This window comes from Tachypleus tridentatus, chromosome 13 (assembly GCF_004210375.1).
Source record: "Tachypleus tridentatus isolate NWPU-2018 chromosome 13, ASM421037v1, whole genome shotgun sequence".
Lineage (NCBI taxonomy): Eukaryota > Metazoa > Arthropoda > Merostomata > Xiphosura > Limulidae > Tachypleus > Tachypleus tridentatus.
The window spans coordinates 162793294-162806362 of NC_134837.1; the positions used below are offsets into that span (position 1 = coordinate 162793294).

The following is a 13069-nucleotide window of genomic DNA, read 5'->3' on the forward strand; positions in this document are numbered from 1 at the left end:
TGTGTGTACTTGTGTAGCCATGAAATGAGTCCTCACCACTTTTTTCACTAGCAGTGAAGTGAATGTAACAATTACAACTCATTTCATCACAATGAAATTTACTTTACAAAAAAAAAAAATATTATAGCAATAATAAGTAAACCAAAAACCTTATTTCTATTTCAAGATAACTTTTTCAACGTTATTCCCTTTGTCACTTTATCAAGAAGCTTTCACACTCCTTTTTCGGTATGCTCAACAACATAAATCATCTTTTAGCAATAACATTATCATCTGATTGTTCTTAGGCCAACTACAGTGTTTATGTTGAATGCTCAATATTCATGTTATTTTCTTAAAAAAGGTTTGTTTCTTTACTTCTTGATGACTTCGGTGATAAATCAGAAGTTCTACGACACTGAGTTATAACAAAAAGCAAAATAAAATTTACCAAATAGTGTTTCCGCTAAGCCTTATGTTACATTTATATATTAGGCCTAATGCTTAAATATGACTACAAAGAGACCTAATAACATTAAGAGTCAGTGCTTGAAAAATTTCAAGTGGTTAATAAATATTCTGATTTTTTAACATAAATTATCTACTTGGCCTTAAAACATAAAGAAAAATAAACGTTTATTACTACCAAATATCTTTTATTCTTTGTATAGTCAGAAGAGTTGAAAATTTGTGTCAGAATGCCTGCATTATGTTTTCTACTTCCTGACCCAGAAGACAGTGGAAAGGTTCAAGTGCTATTTAAGTCTCTTTCAGAATGCACATGTACTTTTGTTCATGATAACATTTAATTTTTCTGCATAGTTTTTACTACAACTGTAGTGATTAATTAAAGAATTACTTTGAGACTGATGAATAAGTGAGGAATTGGTGCATTTTAGAGAAATAAACATGTTTCGATTAAATCCTAAAATTTTTCTTAAATCATTCAACAATGGTTCCTATCATCTGTATACATAAACATGTTCATACAATGTGCAAGATGTTGTACAACATTAGCTTGAAGTATAAATACATAGTAGCATATTCATATATATTTAAAAAATGGTTTGCTTGATCATGCACTATACATCAGTTGGAATTATAAAAAAATAAACATATTAATATACAGTGTAGGATGGTTTGCCTGATGACACACTGTACCACATTAGTTTGAATTATTTTAAATGTTTACTGAATGTTATCCTCATACAAGTACATTCAAGGTAAGTTACTTAATATTAATTTATTGATATAATATATGTACACATTCTTTACACAGGGTCAGGTATCAGTATGTATCTACAGATTTTCCAGCTCCAATAATATTGGTTATACAATATTTAGAGCAAATTTATACAAACATTTACTCTAAGTTAAAGTGCACTTGAGGTACAATGATACCACGAATCTTAACTGCATAAGAACTTTCATAATGAGGGATATAATTTTGATATCCAATTTATGATGATATTAAAAAAACGTTATACAATAAAGATATTCTAATGATTACAATAATAGTTAATAAGGTTTCAATGAATTAAAATAGTTATATTATCATGCTTGAATGTTCTTCTTCAGACTGAGATGCAAAAAAGATAAGATTGTAACTTCTGTGTCAAGTTACATTATTAAGAATTTCCAACATTTTAATGCAACTTCTAAAATATTATTGTCATTAAACTTTTTTTTATGCTCTTGTTCGAGTTCCAGTTACTTATGACCCACCTTCTATGTATATTCTATCAGCTAAGTATATTCTATAAGCTGAGTTACAAACATTAAATGAAAAAATAAATTAGAATATTTCTTTCAATATTTACAATCAGAATGTTTTTCTCTTTCATTTTGACCTTTTGGCAATGAATAAAGAATACACTTTTGCTAACACTAAATTATCAAAACTATATCAATTGTGTAGGATACAGAATAAGAATATATGATAAATGTTTTTAGTGATTAGAAGTTACATGTAAGTAACAAAAGTTACACTTCCAAAACAATGAAAACCTAGTAGATACAAAAACATTAAGCCATACCAGGTTCTCCTTCTGTCTCGACAAGAGCAACTGCTTTGGACAGGACATCCAGTGGGGTTTCTGCAATTTCCATTCTGTCCATTTTATTTTTTTTGGTAGGTGGTTTATCTTAGAAAAAAAAATTAACCTTCAAACAACTCTATCTTTCAAAAGTGAATGTGACATTAGTTCTTAATGCACTACATGTAATGTATACTTATGTCAGTAGTGCTTGCTTTCCAGTCAGTATTATACTAAAATTACTCCTCAAAGAGATTTTTTTTAGATGGTAGTTATTGAGAAACTCAAGTCAAAATAAAAATAACAAATATTTCTTGAGTGATTTAAATTGTTGTATTTAATCTTAATTTTAATTTAAAGCTTTAAAACAGGTTTATCTAAATTTAATTGTGACATTTAATATGTTAACATTTTACAACTAATAAAATTCAGAAGAATTTTGTTACCACAGGAACTTGTAATGAAATGCAAAATAGCATCTAACTCCCAGTCATAAAAGGAATGGTATTTTTAATGTATTTTAATGTAAAGCCAAACAGCTTATTTTACCAAGACTTAGAGAAAACTTTCTCAGTAACTAATATTTCTACTGTATTTGTGATAGGTAAAATATGTGTTATTATTTAGAAACTACGTGATTCTTATTCACATCATTATGGTGAAAGGATATATGCTTATTCTATCGGTTTGTATAAGTTGTATGGTATTTTTAATGTTTCTCAGTTTAAGTTTTGTGACCATCACCAGTTCGCATGTGTATTGAAAGTTTGTAAATGTATAATTGTTGTCATATAACATCATTATGGTGAAAGGATATATGCTTATTCTATCGGTTTGTATAAGTTGTATGGCATTTTTAATGTTTCTCAGTTTTAAGTTTTGTGACCATCACCAGTTTGCATGTGTATTAAAAGTTTGTAAATGTATAATTGTTGTCATAAACACAGTACATTAATCACTATGCACAATAACAGCCAAAAACTGATACTTGAAATATCCAGATCCAATTTATTTTGCAACATACATAGTAATTATTAGTTACCAAAAACAAAAGGTTTAAAATAAATTTTAAGATGTTTAGGATTCTACAGTTTGCTATCTTAAAGACCAATCAGATTCAGTGTTGTTTTTTAAATTTCACAAAAGGGATTTCACCATGAAATATTTCAGAAAATTAAGGTAAGTTAATAAATTCCTGTTTTTTTTTTATTGTAATATTTTATTTCAACTGAATAGAACAACCACTAGGTAAAATATTCTACTAAGAGTTAAAACTAGCATACTGGCAGTAATTACGTCAAAATATACTTGTTCCTTTTGGGTACAGAACCATATGAACATTATATGTCAGTTGCTAGCAAAAAATATATAAAATATTGTACATGCCATGTGATAGGTTGAACCTGCTAGCCATTAATCAATTGTTACTTGTTGGTTAAGGACAATATAACTATTGCATTGAGAAAAGCAAAATTTAGGAAAATGTTTTTGAAAATTAAGCAAACTAAATAATGTATTTAACTAACAAATAAATTCATATTGAAAACAAAATCCATTATGTATCACCGACACTGCCAGTATCAGTGGAAATAGCAAATAGCCTATTGTTCTGACTGGTCTACCTCAGTATCTGTACGTTGTAATTTAGTTCTAGCACCTATGGCGACAGTTCATAAATAACCTAGATATAAATTACTGTGCTGAGTGCACAGAACTGATTAACACATTGTGACACATGAACTCTTAAACACAGTTATTTCATAAAAACAACATAATCATACGACCTTACACTATACTTATAATAAAATTACTCCCAACTAGAAGTCATTAATTTGTAATTGAATTTGTAGCGCTTTAATTTTTAAATTTTGTGTAATCCGTGGTGGCTTAACCATATGTCAAACTGTTATTGTATCTGCACAATACTATATTATTACTATTATTTATTAGTTATATAATAATGGTTCGTTTATTTGTAAATATTTACTGAAAAGTTTTGTTATGGGTAATAGTATCACGCTTTATATAAGCACTATAGTATGTTATAAACTTTACTGAAATGTTTACTCTCAACAAAGTTGACAACTATTTACCAAAAAACAAAGGGACTTACTTTGTGATATGAATTGAACAGTCTTTTCTCACATGCGTCTTCAACACTTTGTTATATACGTTTCTCTTCCTAGATACTCTTATACAATCAACAATAGCTCTTATCTAGTCAACGAGTTCACATAACGTTGGTATGAGCGAAAACACGCATGGTATGAGATGACATTTCTCTCACGTGATATAGTTTCTTGGAACTGATTTGTCGTTTAAAAGATTGGTATTTCAGATGCGCTGCCATCTACAAGAATAAAACTAAACTATTTTAAAAGCCTTTTATATCTTTTTGATTAAATAAAATAAAGCTACAATAAAAATCTTTTATGGGTTTCTAATAAAAACAATTCTAACAATGATTGGATATATTATACTCGTCCAATTACAATAACGTGGACAAAAAACAACAAAACTATCAAATATACTTCAACAGTTTTAGTTGTAAACATAGATAACAATGCAGTCTAAGAATGAAGTGCTTATTTTTAGTAGCTGTCTATAGATAGCTAATTAAAGTCTAAATATGAATTATTTGTGTTTTATTACAACTTCAAGGGACTGTAATAGTCATAACCACAAATTCAGAGTGGGAAAGACAAATTTTCATTGAGAAAACATTACACTGACTTTTAACTTAAATTATTGAAATGTAAAGCCAAACAGCTTATTTTACCAAGACTTAGAGAAAACTTTCTCGGTAACTAATATTTCTACTGTATTTGTGATAGGTAAAATATGTGTTATTATTTAGAAACTACGTGATTCTTATTCACATCATTATGGTGAAAGGATATATGCTTATTCTATCGGTTTGTATAAGTTTTAAATATTTAAGTTGCAAACATATTGTTCTAATAATGGATAAAACTACTGAAGAATTAAAATTACCTATACATTTTCGGAAAAGTTTCTAAGTAACAAACAGAATACGACGCTGTTCAGATGGATAAGTACATATATATATATTAAAGCTTTATTGATCAGCTTACTATGTAAGAAATTCTTCGCATTTTGGAATCATTAATTGTCATTTTCGAAGAAATTTACACACGTTGAATTAACCTAAGACATTATAACTGGTTTAACATAATTCTTATGCATCATTTCTCAAACTTTATCGAACTTACAACGATAAAAATCAGGTTTCGATTACCTGTGGTGGGCAGAGTACGTTTAGCCCATTGTGTAGTTTTGTGTTTAACAACGAATAAAAAATTAATCATCCAACTAGGAAACTGAGCTTTGTTTAGTATTTTTACGAATGTTTTTTTAGAAAACAGATTATCAAAAGATATGTAAAATTCCTTTGTAAAGTTTCACCACTAGTATACAATTATTTATTTATTATTGACTACTTTTCCTCCAAAACAATGTGGAAAAAAGTCAGCATACACTGTACTGTATTAATCAAACTTTGTAGTATACTTATCCGTCTATGACTGCTTTTAACATCAAATAAAGTCTATATGAATTCTGCATCATGCAGTTCAGTCCATATAATAACACCAGGTAGTTTCGAACAGCTGATGATGAAGCTTGCACACAAGGCACTGCAATAGGAGAGTTATCTTATTTACACTGAAGATGTTGTGGTATTTGGCTGTACTTTCATATTTGTGTTTGATAATCTGAAGATGGTATTTCAGTGGGTATGGAAGGTAGAGTTGAAATAGAAACAAGAGAAGTGTTCACTCATGTGAATAAAAGTGAAGTTTCTTGGTCACATTAGTGGAAGAGCTGGAGTCTCGGTGGGCCTAACTAAGATATGTATAGCAATGGATTGATATTGGCCTATGATGCAGTGAGAAGTCTGCAGTTTACCTGGTTTTATATTATATTACTAATTATCTGTGTTCAACTTCTCAAAGATTACATCATCATTGCTAGCTTCTGTGAAAGTTGAAACACATTGGAATGTGTTCAGTGATTCAGAACCCCATAGCTTAAATTAGTAGATGCTCCAATGCTATCCTATTCGCATCAGGACTGTGAGTTTCTTCTGATCATTAATGACAGTGATAAAAGAGTTAGAGTAATGTTTTTGCAGTTTCAGGACGGACTAAAATATATAACAAATCACAGTAGCTGTACATTCGTGGCTCCTAAATGCAGATACTGTATAAAGAAGAAAGAGTTATTCGTCGTATTTGTTTTCATAAAATGTTCTTAGCATTATTTGTAAGGTAAAAAGTTCACCAATGGGAAGGAGCATGCTTTTCTGAAATAGTTTTAAAATCCCTTTAAAAATCTGAAAGGGATGATAGCACATTGGATAACAATTTTGCAAATTTGCTTTGTCATAGTTTATCACCTGTGCCAGCAGCATGGAAACATAGGCAGACTATTTTGCCACACAGTGAGACTTTTCAATTGCTGGAATGTCATGATTCTGGACACCGTATGGGAGTTGAAACCATGACCATCTCAGCCATATCAAACGTTCACCATTAAGAACACAACTCCACTGAAACATGAATGGTGAAGTTTACACTTCAGGAGCTTCAAGATTAGGAACTGAAGAACTGTGACCTAGTTTGGTAACTCTCTTCTGTCCAACAAGATTAGTATAATCAACACTTTTAGATGAGAATAGCATGGATGTATGTAACCTGTGACGTCTTTATGAGCAATTATAAGTGAAAGATGTTACTATTGTTACTAGCTCATGAAGTATAGAGCTGCAAGTAGTGGTCTTTAGAGTTATTCGGCAAAAAGTATTTTAAACTTTAAAAATAATTTGGCTTATTCGGCAGAGAATACCCCTGGAAACTGTTGGTTCACTCCTGGAAGCATTAAGAAGTCATCACTACATATTTATTGTCATACAATATTCTATAAAGTGGATTAAAACTTATCCATTGGTTGACATGCTGGTACAGATAATTGTATATGTGTTAACTGAGAACTGGATAATAAGACCTGAATTATTGAAATAAATACTCAGAACTAGCTTCAATGACCAACTGTTTACTGAGTTGTGTAAAGTCTTAAGTGTTGTAAAAAACTTGTACTTCATTTATTACTCGAATCCTGATAATTTGAAAAAAAACCAAAAACAACAGGTAATATAGACTAGCAAGTGGATTCTTGCAAAGTTTATTAATCTAAATAGAACCAACTGGGATGAACACCTTCCATGTGTGATGATGACATATAAATCAGTTGAACAGGAATCAATGACAATCCTGCTCAGGTTTGGATAAGAAGTGCTACTTCCTGTATATGTGATGTATGATCATCCACCAGAAGGAGAATACCTTCAGTGTTTCCAATAGTATGTACAATGTTTAAGATCAACGGTAGTCAGTGCGCATGAATTTGAAACCAACTCAAAAAGGCAGCAAAACAACAGAAGAAGTGCTGTGGTTGAAGAGTGAAAGAATGAATGTTTTAGTGCAGGAATCAGGTGTAGTTGTATGTGCCTACTGAATGAAATAAACTTGGATCGAAATGGATTCGCCCATTCTCGGTACTTTAACGAGTTGATCCTCTATTGTATGACCTAAAACAGAATTCACAAGAGACATGTGGTATACATTGACAAACTGCATCTATACATAACATACGAGGTCTAGGAACGCTGACTCAACCAGGAGTCCAGAGACGAAACAAGTCATAGAAAGATTAGAACACTATTTCGAGTCACCTGGACCTATCAGACGAGTGAGAGGAAATTCTGAATCTTTACATGATAGTCTTTGATGAGTTTGATAAGATTTTGCCTGAGATGAAAGCAACTACCATCTTTGACTGGTAGATGAAACGGCAGCTTTGGTCTCCCAGTCAATACGAATGAGATTGATTTTTAACAGTTAAGGCAGTTACTGATATGTGCCATCAGAAATTTAAAGATAGTGACATTCCTTGCTATTTCCTTGTTATTTGGTGTACATCGAAAGCATATTGCGAATGTATTTTAACTTGATCGAGTTAGATATTTATTAGTGGATGAAATAATTTTCAGCAGTGTATATAATTCACGACTGACAGCTTAGATATCATAACAAATACATACCTATAGTGTATTCAGTATTTTATTTGATTGTGATATAAATGTTTCTAGTCATACAAGTTAGGAACATTTTTGGTAAACAAATAATTTTGTTGAATACTTTTTAACACTCTTTCATGTAATAGAAGAAATGGAAAGTGTCAACCAGGTAGAGAAATCTTGTAATTTGCGCCATGACTGTTATTCAACTTGTAAACAAAGGAAAATCCCTAAAGATAAAAATGAAAACCTTGGAAAAGGCTGAAAAAGCTAATGACCAATGGTAAGAATAACATCATTTACCCTGAGTAGGACTGGATAACTTCATTCCCATCCTTCCTAATGGAACTGGGTTTTGTCTGTTTGAAACAAAAGGACAGACAAGGTATGAGACTGAATTAGAGAATTTGGCATATGTGTTTCCTTTCTTTTGTTAGAAGAAAGAGGAGCATGATGACAGGTAATTGGTGAAATGAAATCTCAGATAACCTAGGAGATTGGAAAATTCACAATTTTCTTGGGCATGTATTATTTGGGCAAGGATGAATATGAATTTACAATTCATTCAAAGATTTAAGGTGGACTTTTAAGTGTTTAAGGTTAAGTTCCAGCTATAATCTACTTATCATTTTCAACTTTGATTAACAATTAAACAATGCTACTGACCTGATCTATTCTAGAGTTTCAGTCCCATTCTTGTTTAGTTTGACTGATTTAGTATGGATTTCTTTTCAACTTTCAAGTCATTGCAGTTGCTTCAAGATGACCAGAATTTCCTCTACAGTTAAAGATGTGAAGTCTCTTAATGTTTACCAATAGCAAGATGAGAACACGCTGAATATTCTGATCAGAGAGTTAATTCCACATTGAGGGATAGGCTAGGTGAAGCCATACGAAACCTGGTGAGGGCTTGGGTGGATCTTAAATCATTTACAAGCCACGAAATGAAAGACATAAGCAAAGCTGGAAGCTTTGAGGTTAAAGTGAGTGGAGCGAAGCTCTGAGAACTTTATAAGGTGAGTGTATATTTTATATACATTTGTTAAGTTATGTAAACTTATTTTGTATTTGGGTGCAAATTCAGAGCATAATTTGTTTTTTGCATTCATTAGAGTAAGCAGAGGACAGGACCAAACATTAAAAAATTGTTAGTTCTGTTTCAGCTTGAATTTTTCTTATATTTTAGCTTAGAACATTTTTATATCTTCCTTCTTACATCATAAGGTTTACTGAAAGATTAGAAAGTGTAAATTCTTGTTTTACTTATTGTACCTTGATCTTTTACACATGCAAGGATGTGTGGAAAAGAAAGGGAAGTTAAAGGTTTTTTTTAACATGGAAGTTTTAAATATAGTAATGTTCATGTTTTTCTGTTTTAAAGTGTTCCTTCCTACTCGCTTTCACGAATGTTTAATAGAAATATGAAGTTAGTTTTTCTCTCTTATCCATCCTTAAAGCTATTTTTGTATTTCACTGAAAAAAATAAAAATAGTTTGAATTTTTTTTTTTTTTTTACCAAAAAAGAGGGTTTTGTATTGTTAGTTTAGTTTGCCTCCCAATGGCACAAGGATATGTCTGCAGACGTACAGTGCAAGAAACCGGGTGAGCTCAGAGCAGTCTATTGTGTAGCTTTATGCTTAATTGCAAACAATCATTTGCTTTTATTACTGATTGAGAAAATATTTCTTGCTTTTACCAAATTCAATATAAAAACATTGTTTTTGCTGTTTTTCCTTGTAGTATAATTTGTTGTGTCCGTCATTTTATTACTCAAGTTTTCTGTATGTATATGGGTTAGGCTGTACTTTTGTAGAGTAGGAAGAAGCCATTGATCTTTGAGAAAGTTGAGAAATTGTAATATACGATTACTCTTAATGTTTTTCTTTTACACATTCTGTTTTTCTTTCATTGTATTTGAATTTTTGTATTAGTCTGTCACCCACTAATTTTCTTTATTTCTTTTTGTTATTTTGTTATGTTCTTTGCAATTATAAGTGTGTACTTGCACATTACTTTGTTGGTGTTAAAGAGTATTTCATGTAATTTAACGTTAAAAGTAATTCTTATGTTATAAGACTAGAATATTTATAGCTTACAAGATGGGAATATTTACTGCTTAAAGTTAAAGAATTTGGTCTGTTGCTTTGGAATGATAAATTAGTAAACTAAAGGGAAAGCAATTAGTTAATGCCACCTACCACTAACTGTTAAGCTACTCTTTGATCAACAAATAATGGGATTGACTGTAACTTTATGATGCTTCTACTTACCTGAAAATATGAATATTTTTTGGAGATGGGATTTGAACCTACAATCTGCAGGTGCTGAATCGACAGGCCATATCAGGCCTACCGTGTTGTGCTCTTGAGGTGTAATTAAAAGAGTTTGTTTGTATTCATAACGTGCATTTAAATATTATGGTTTATTTTAGTAATATTGAAAGATAATGCTTTCTTAATGTAATCTTTTGCAGGTTTTTGCTAAAGGATTTGAGTTGTCTGTATGACGTGCAAATGATCTCAAGAATAAAGTAAAATTAATATACTCGTTAACCATGTTGTAAGTTTAAAGGTTATTAATTTTAAGATTAAACACAGCTTAGTGAAAACAAATGTCGAACTATTTGCAAGGGTATATATCAGGTACACGCAGAGTGTTTTCTGTTTATTTGTCACAGTGAAGTGTTTACTCATTCATTTAAATTTTTCCACACTTTTTTAAACTCAACCAAATTGTCACTTACAAAACATTCCCCTTATTTCTTAAAAAAATCCGCTGTTTTTTCTTTATTAATTTATCCTCATAGAGGGAGTATAAACAAAAACACACCAATCTTTCAAGACTTTTCATGATAATTACTGTACTGCATAATATAACAAACGCCTGGAGTTGAGACAACTGTTGTAGAAGTCTAACATTTGTCATGTAACCGAAACTGTAAGAAATTGGAATAAATTTTAGCTTTACGTTGACCCTGAAAGATATTCACAAAAATATTCTAGTATTTGCAGGCTTACCTATCTGATGCTTGGAGGGAAATCCATCTTAACTGAAAATAACATATGCTCACTGTAAGTCAAATATAATAAACATGAATTAAAACTTGTAAATTTATAATTTTGTATTATTCTGTAGTTTCTTTTTTTATTTCAGCTGCAGAATCTAAGGAAGAGGGAAGCACTGAGAACATGTGCTCCCAAGTTTTGACCTAGTAGTGAAGTGCACATTCTAAGGTGGACATCTAAGGTGCTGTTGTAGGGTTTGGAGAGGGAGGATAGACGGTAACCTTATCCAGCTGGCGGTATAATAACAAGAAGAATTTTATTGCTGTTTATGTGTTCAGGTGTGAAGCAGTGAAGGAGATTTGTGTCTATTTATTATTTATATATAACAAGCAAAATCTACTTCATCAAGTAACAGTTGAAATAATATTGAAAACTTTAGAGTTAGAATTTGTCAGGTTAATTCGACACCAAAAGTTATAATAACATATTTATAACTTTTACTTTGTAATGCTAGTACTTGTGACAACAGTAGTAGAAATTCAAAGAGGTTGGAAACCGCTTTGTTGAAATCAGATAACTGTCTTTGTTCATCTTGGAAACAAAAGGTGGCATGTAAGTCTAAATTAAATGCAGACGAAGGAGTTGAGCAAAAACCTATACGATCAGCTATCTGTGCTCTGCCTACAACGGGTATCAAAACGTGGTTTCTAGCATTATAAGGCCGAAAACATGCCACTGTGCCACTGGAAGTTAGACAAAGAAGGAAACTCAGGAAATAATGACAAGATTCACACTTCAATGAAATTAATTTAACTGGGTTGCATTTTGATTTAAGGTTAGTTTTTTTTAAGAGTATAAATCAGCCTTTTTATATTTATTTTATCATTTACAATTTTGTAACACGATATATATAATAAGATAATTTTTTTTAAATTTACGAACATTTGATTGGAGTCGAATTTAGCATTATCAGGTTAGACTTTCGTTCAAAACAATAGTTATTCCGTAGTTTATAAGGAGTTATGTGAAGGGTAAGTTGTAAGAAAAACCTTGTATTAAGACAGTAGTGAGAAATAATCATGACATATATATATAGTTTTAATTACAATGAAATGACCTAGTGATACTAGTTTCCCCAAACTTATTCAGAATTGGATTTAGGGTGTATTTTGAAGGTTGGTTTTCTTTTTATATATTAAATGTTATTCCTAACAATAAGAGTTGATTAAAGTAACAAAATTCAAAATGTGTATCATTGTCATGCACAAGTATCATTTTCATGATCCCAACTGTGACTGTGATAATTAATTGTTATCATAAAAGTAAAATAGTATTTTTCTAGAATATTAGAAACACACGTTCCAAATTAATGTGTGTAGTATTTAATATAGAAATGTGAAAAAAAAGTATCATATTTCTAGGGCAACTTTTGTATATCAAACAAAATAATTATTAAAAATTTATCTTTATTAATTAAAATTTTTAAACTTTTATTAGAATATAGAATATTACATTATTATTTTGCTAAAAGAAACTGGTATAAAAATGTAATGTTCAGAGCAAAGAAAGAAATTAAATCTACTTGGTTTTTTTCAGAAAATAATTTGTATTTGTTTTAAGCTCTTATAAAGTATCAGTCTCTGCTGTTACCAATGGTAACTAACTAAAAGGTAGTGTTAATCATAGTAGTGAAGTTTAAAATGAGTATTTTGGTTGCTAAAATAATAAAATACTTTTGTATCTCAGGCCAGATCATATATCATAGTGTGTTGTATTACACCTTCAGCACAATTACTTTGGGATTTTGGATCAGAAATACCACTTTATTCCAAATGAATCCCAAGCTGGTAGTAATGTCATCATCATAGAATAATGACACCAAACTTACCACCTGAAAATAGTTTCTCTAACAAGCTGTTTGGGTCTGGTATGGTCAGGTGGTTGGGGTGTTT

The 13069-nt window shown here is 30.7% G+C and overlaps 2 protein-coding genes across 8 annotated transcripts in view; one reads left to right on the forward strand and one right to left on the reverse strand.

Annotated features, from left to right (window-relative positions):
• LOC143238864 (transcription cofactor vestigial-like protein 4) overlaps window positions 1–13069 on the reverse strand; it is a 47830-nt gene that overhangs the window by 31204 nt on the left and 3557 nt on the right. For 3 of the 4 annotated variants that reach the window (XM_076479454.1, XM_076479453.1, XM_076479452.1), the window contains 2 exons: window positions 4129–4365; window positions 2016–2123 (listed from right to left, as the gene is read on the reverse strand). In XM_076479454.1, coding sequence (XP_076335569.1) covers window positions 2016–2097 — 82 coding nt within the window. In that variant the 5' untranslated portion in view covers window positions 2098–2123; window positions 4129–4365. Of the gene's footprint in view, window positions 1–2015; window positions 2124–4128; window positions 4366–8778; window positions 8897–13069 lie in introns of those variants that run through there. The other variant, XM_076479451.1, reaches the window with a different exon arrangement.
• Window positions 8897–13069, forward strand: part of LOC143238863 (protein SSUH2 homolog) — an 88266-nt gene continuing 84093 nt past the window's right edge. Inside the window, exons 1-2 of one of the 4 annotated variants that reach the window (XM_076479447.1) lie at window positions 8897–9128; window positions 11266–11952. The gene's annotated coding sequence lies outside the window, so the exon portion shown is untranslated. Of the gene's footprint in view, window positions 9129–9605; window positions 9715–10921; window positions 11953–13069 lie in introns of those variants that run through there. The other 3 variants (XM_076479449.1, XM_076479448.1, XM_076479450.1) reach the window with 3 other exon arrangements.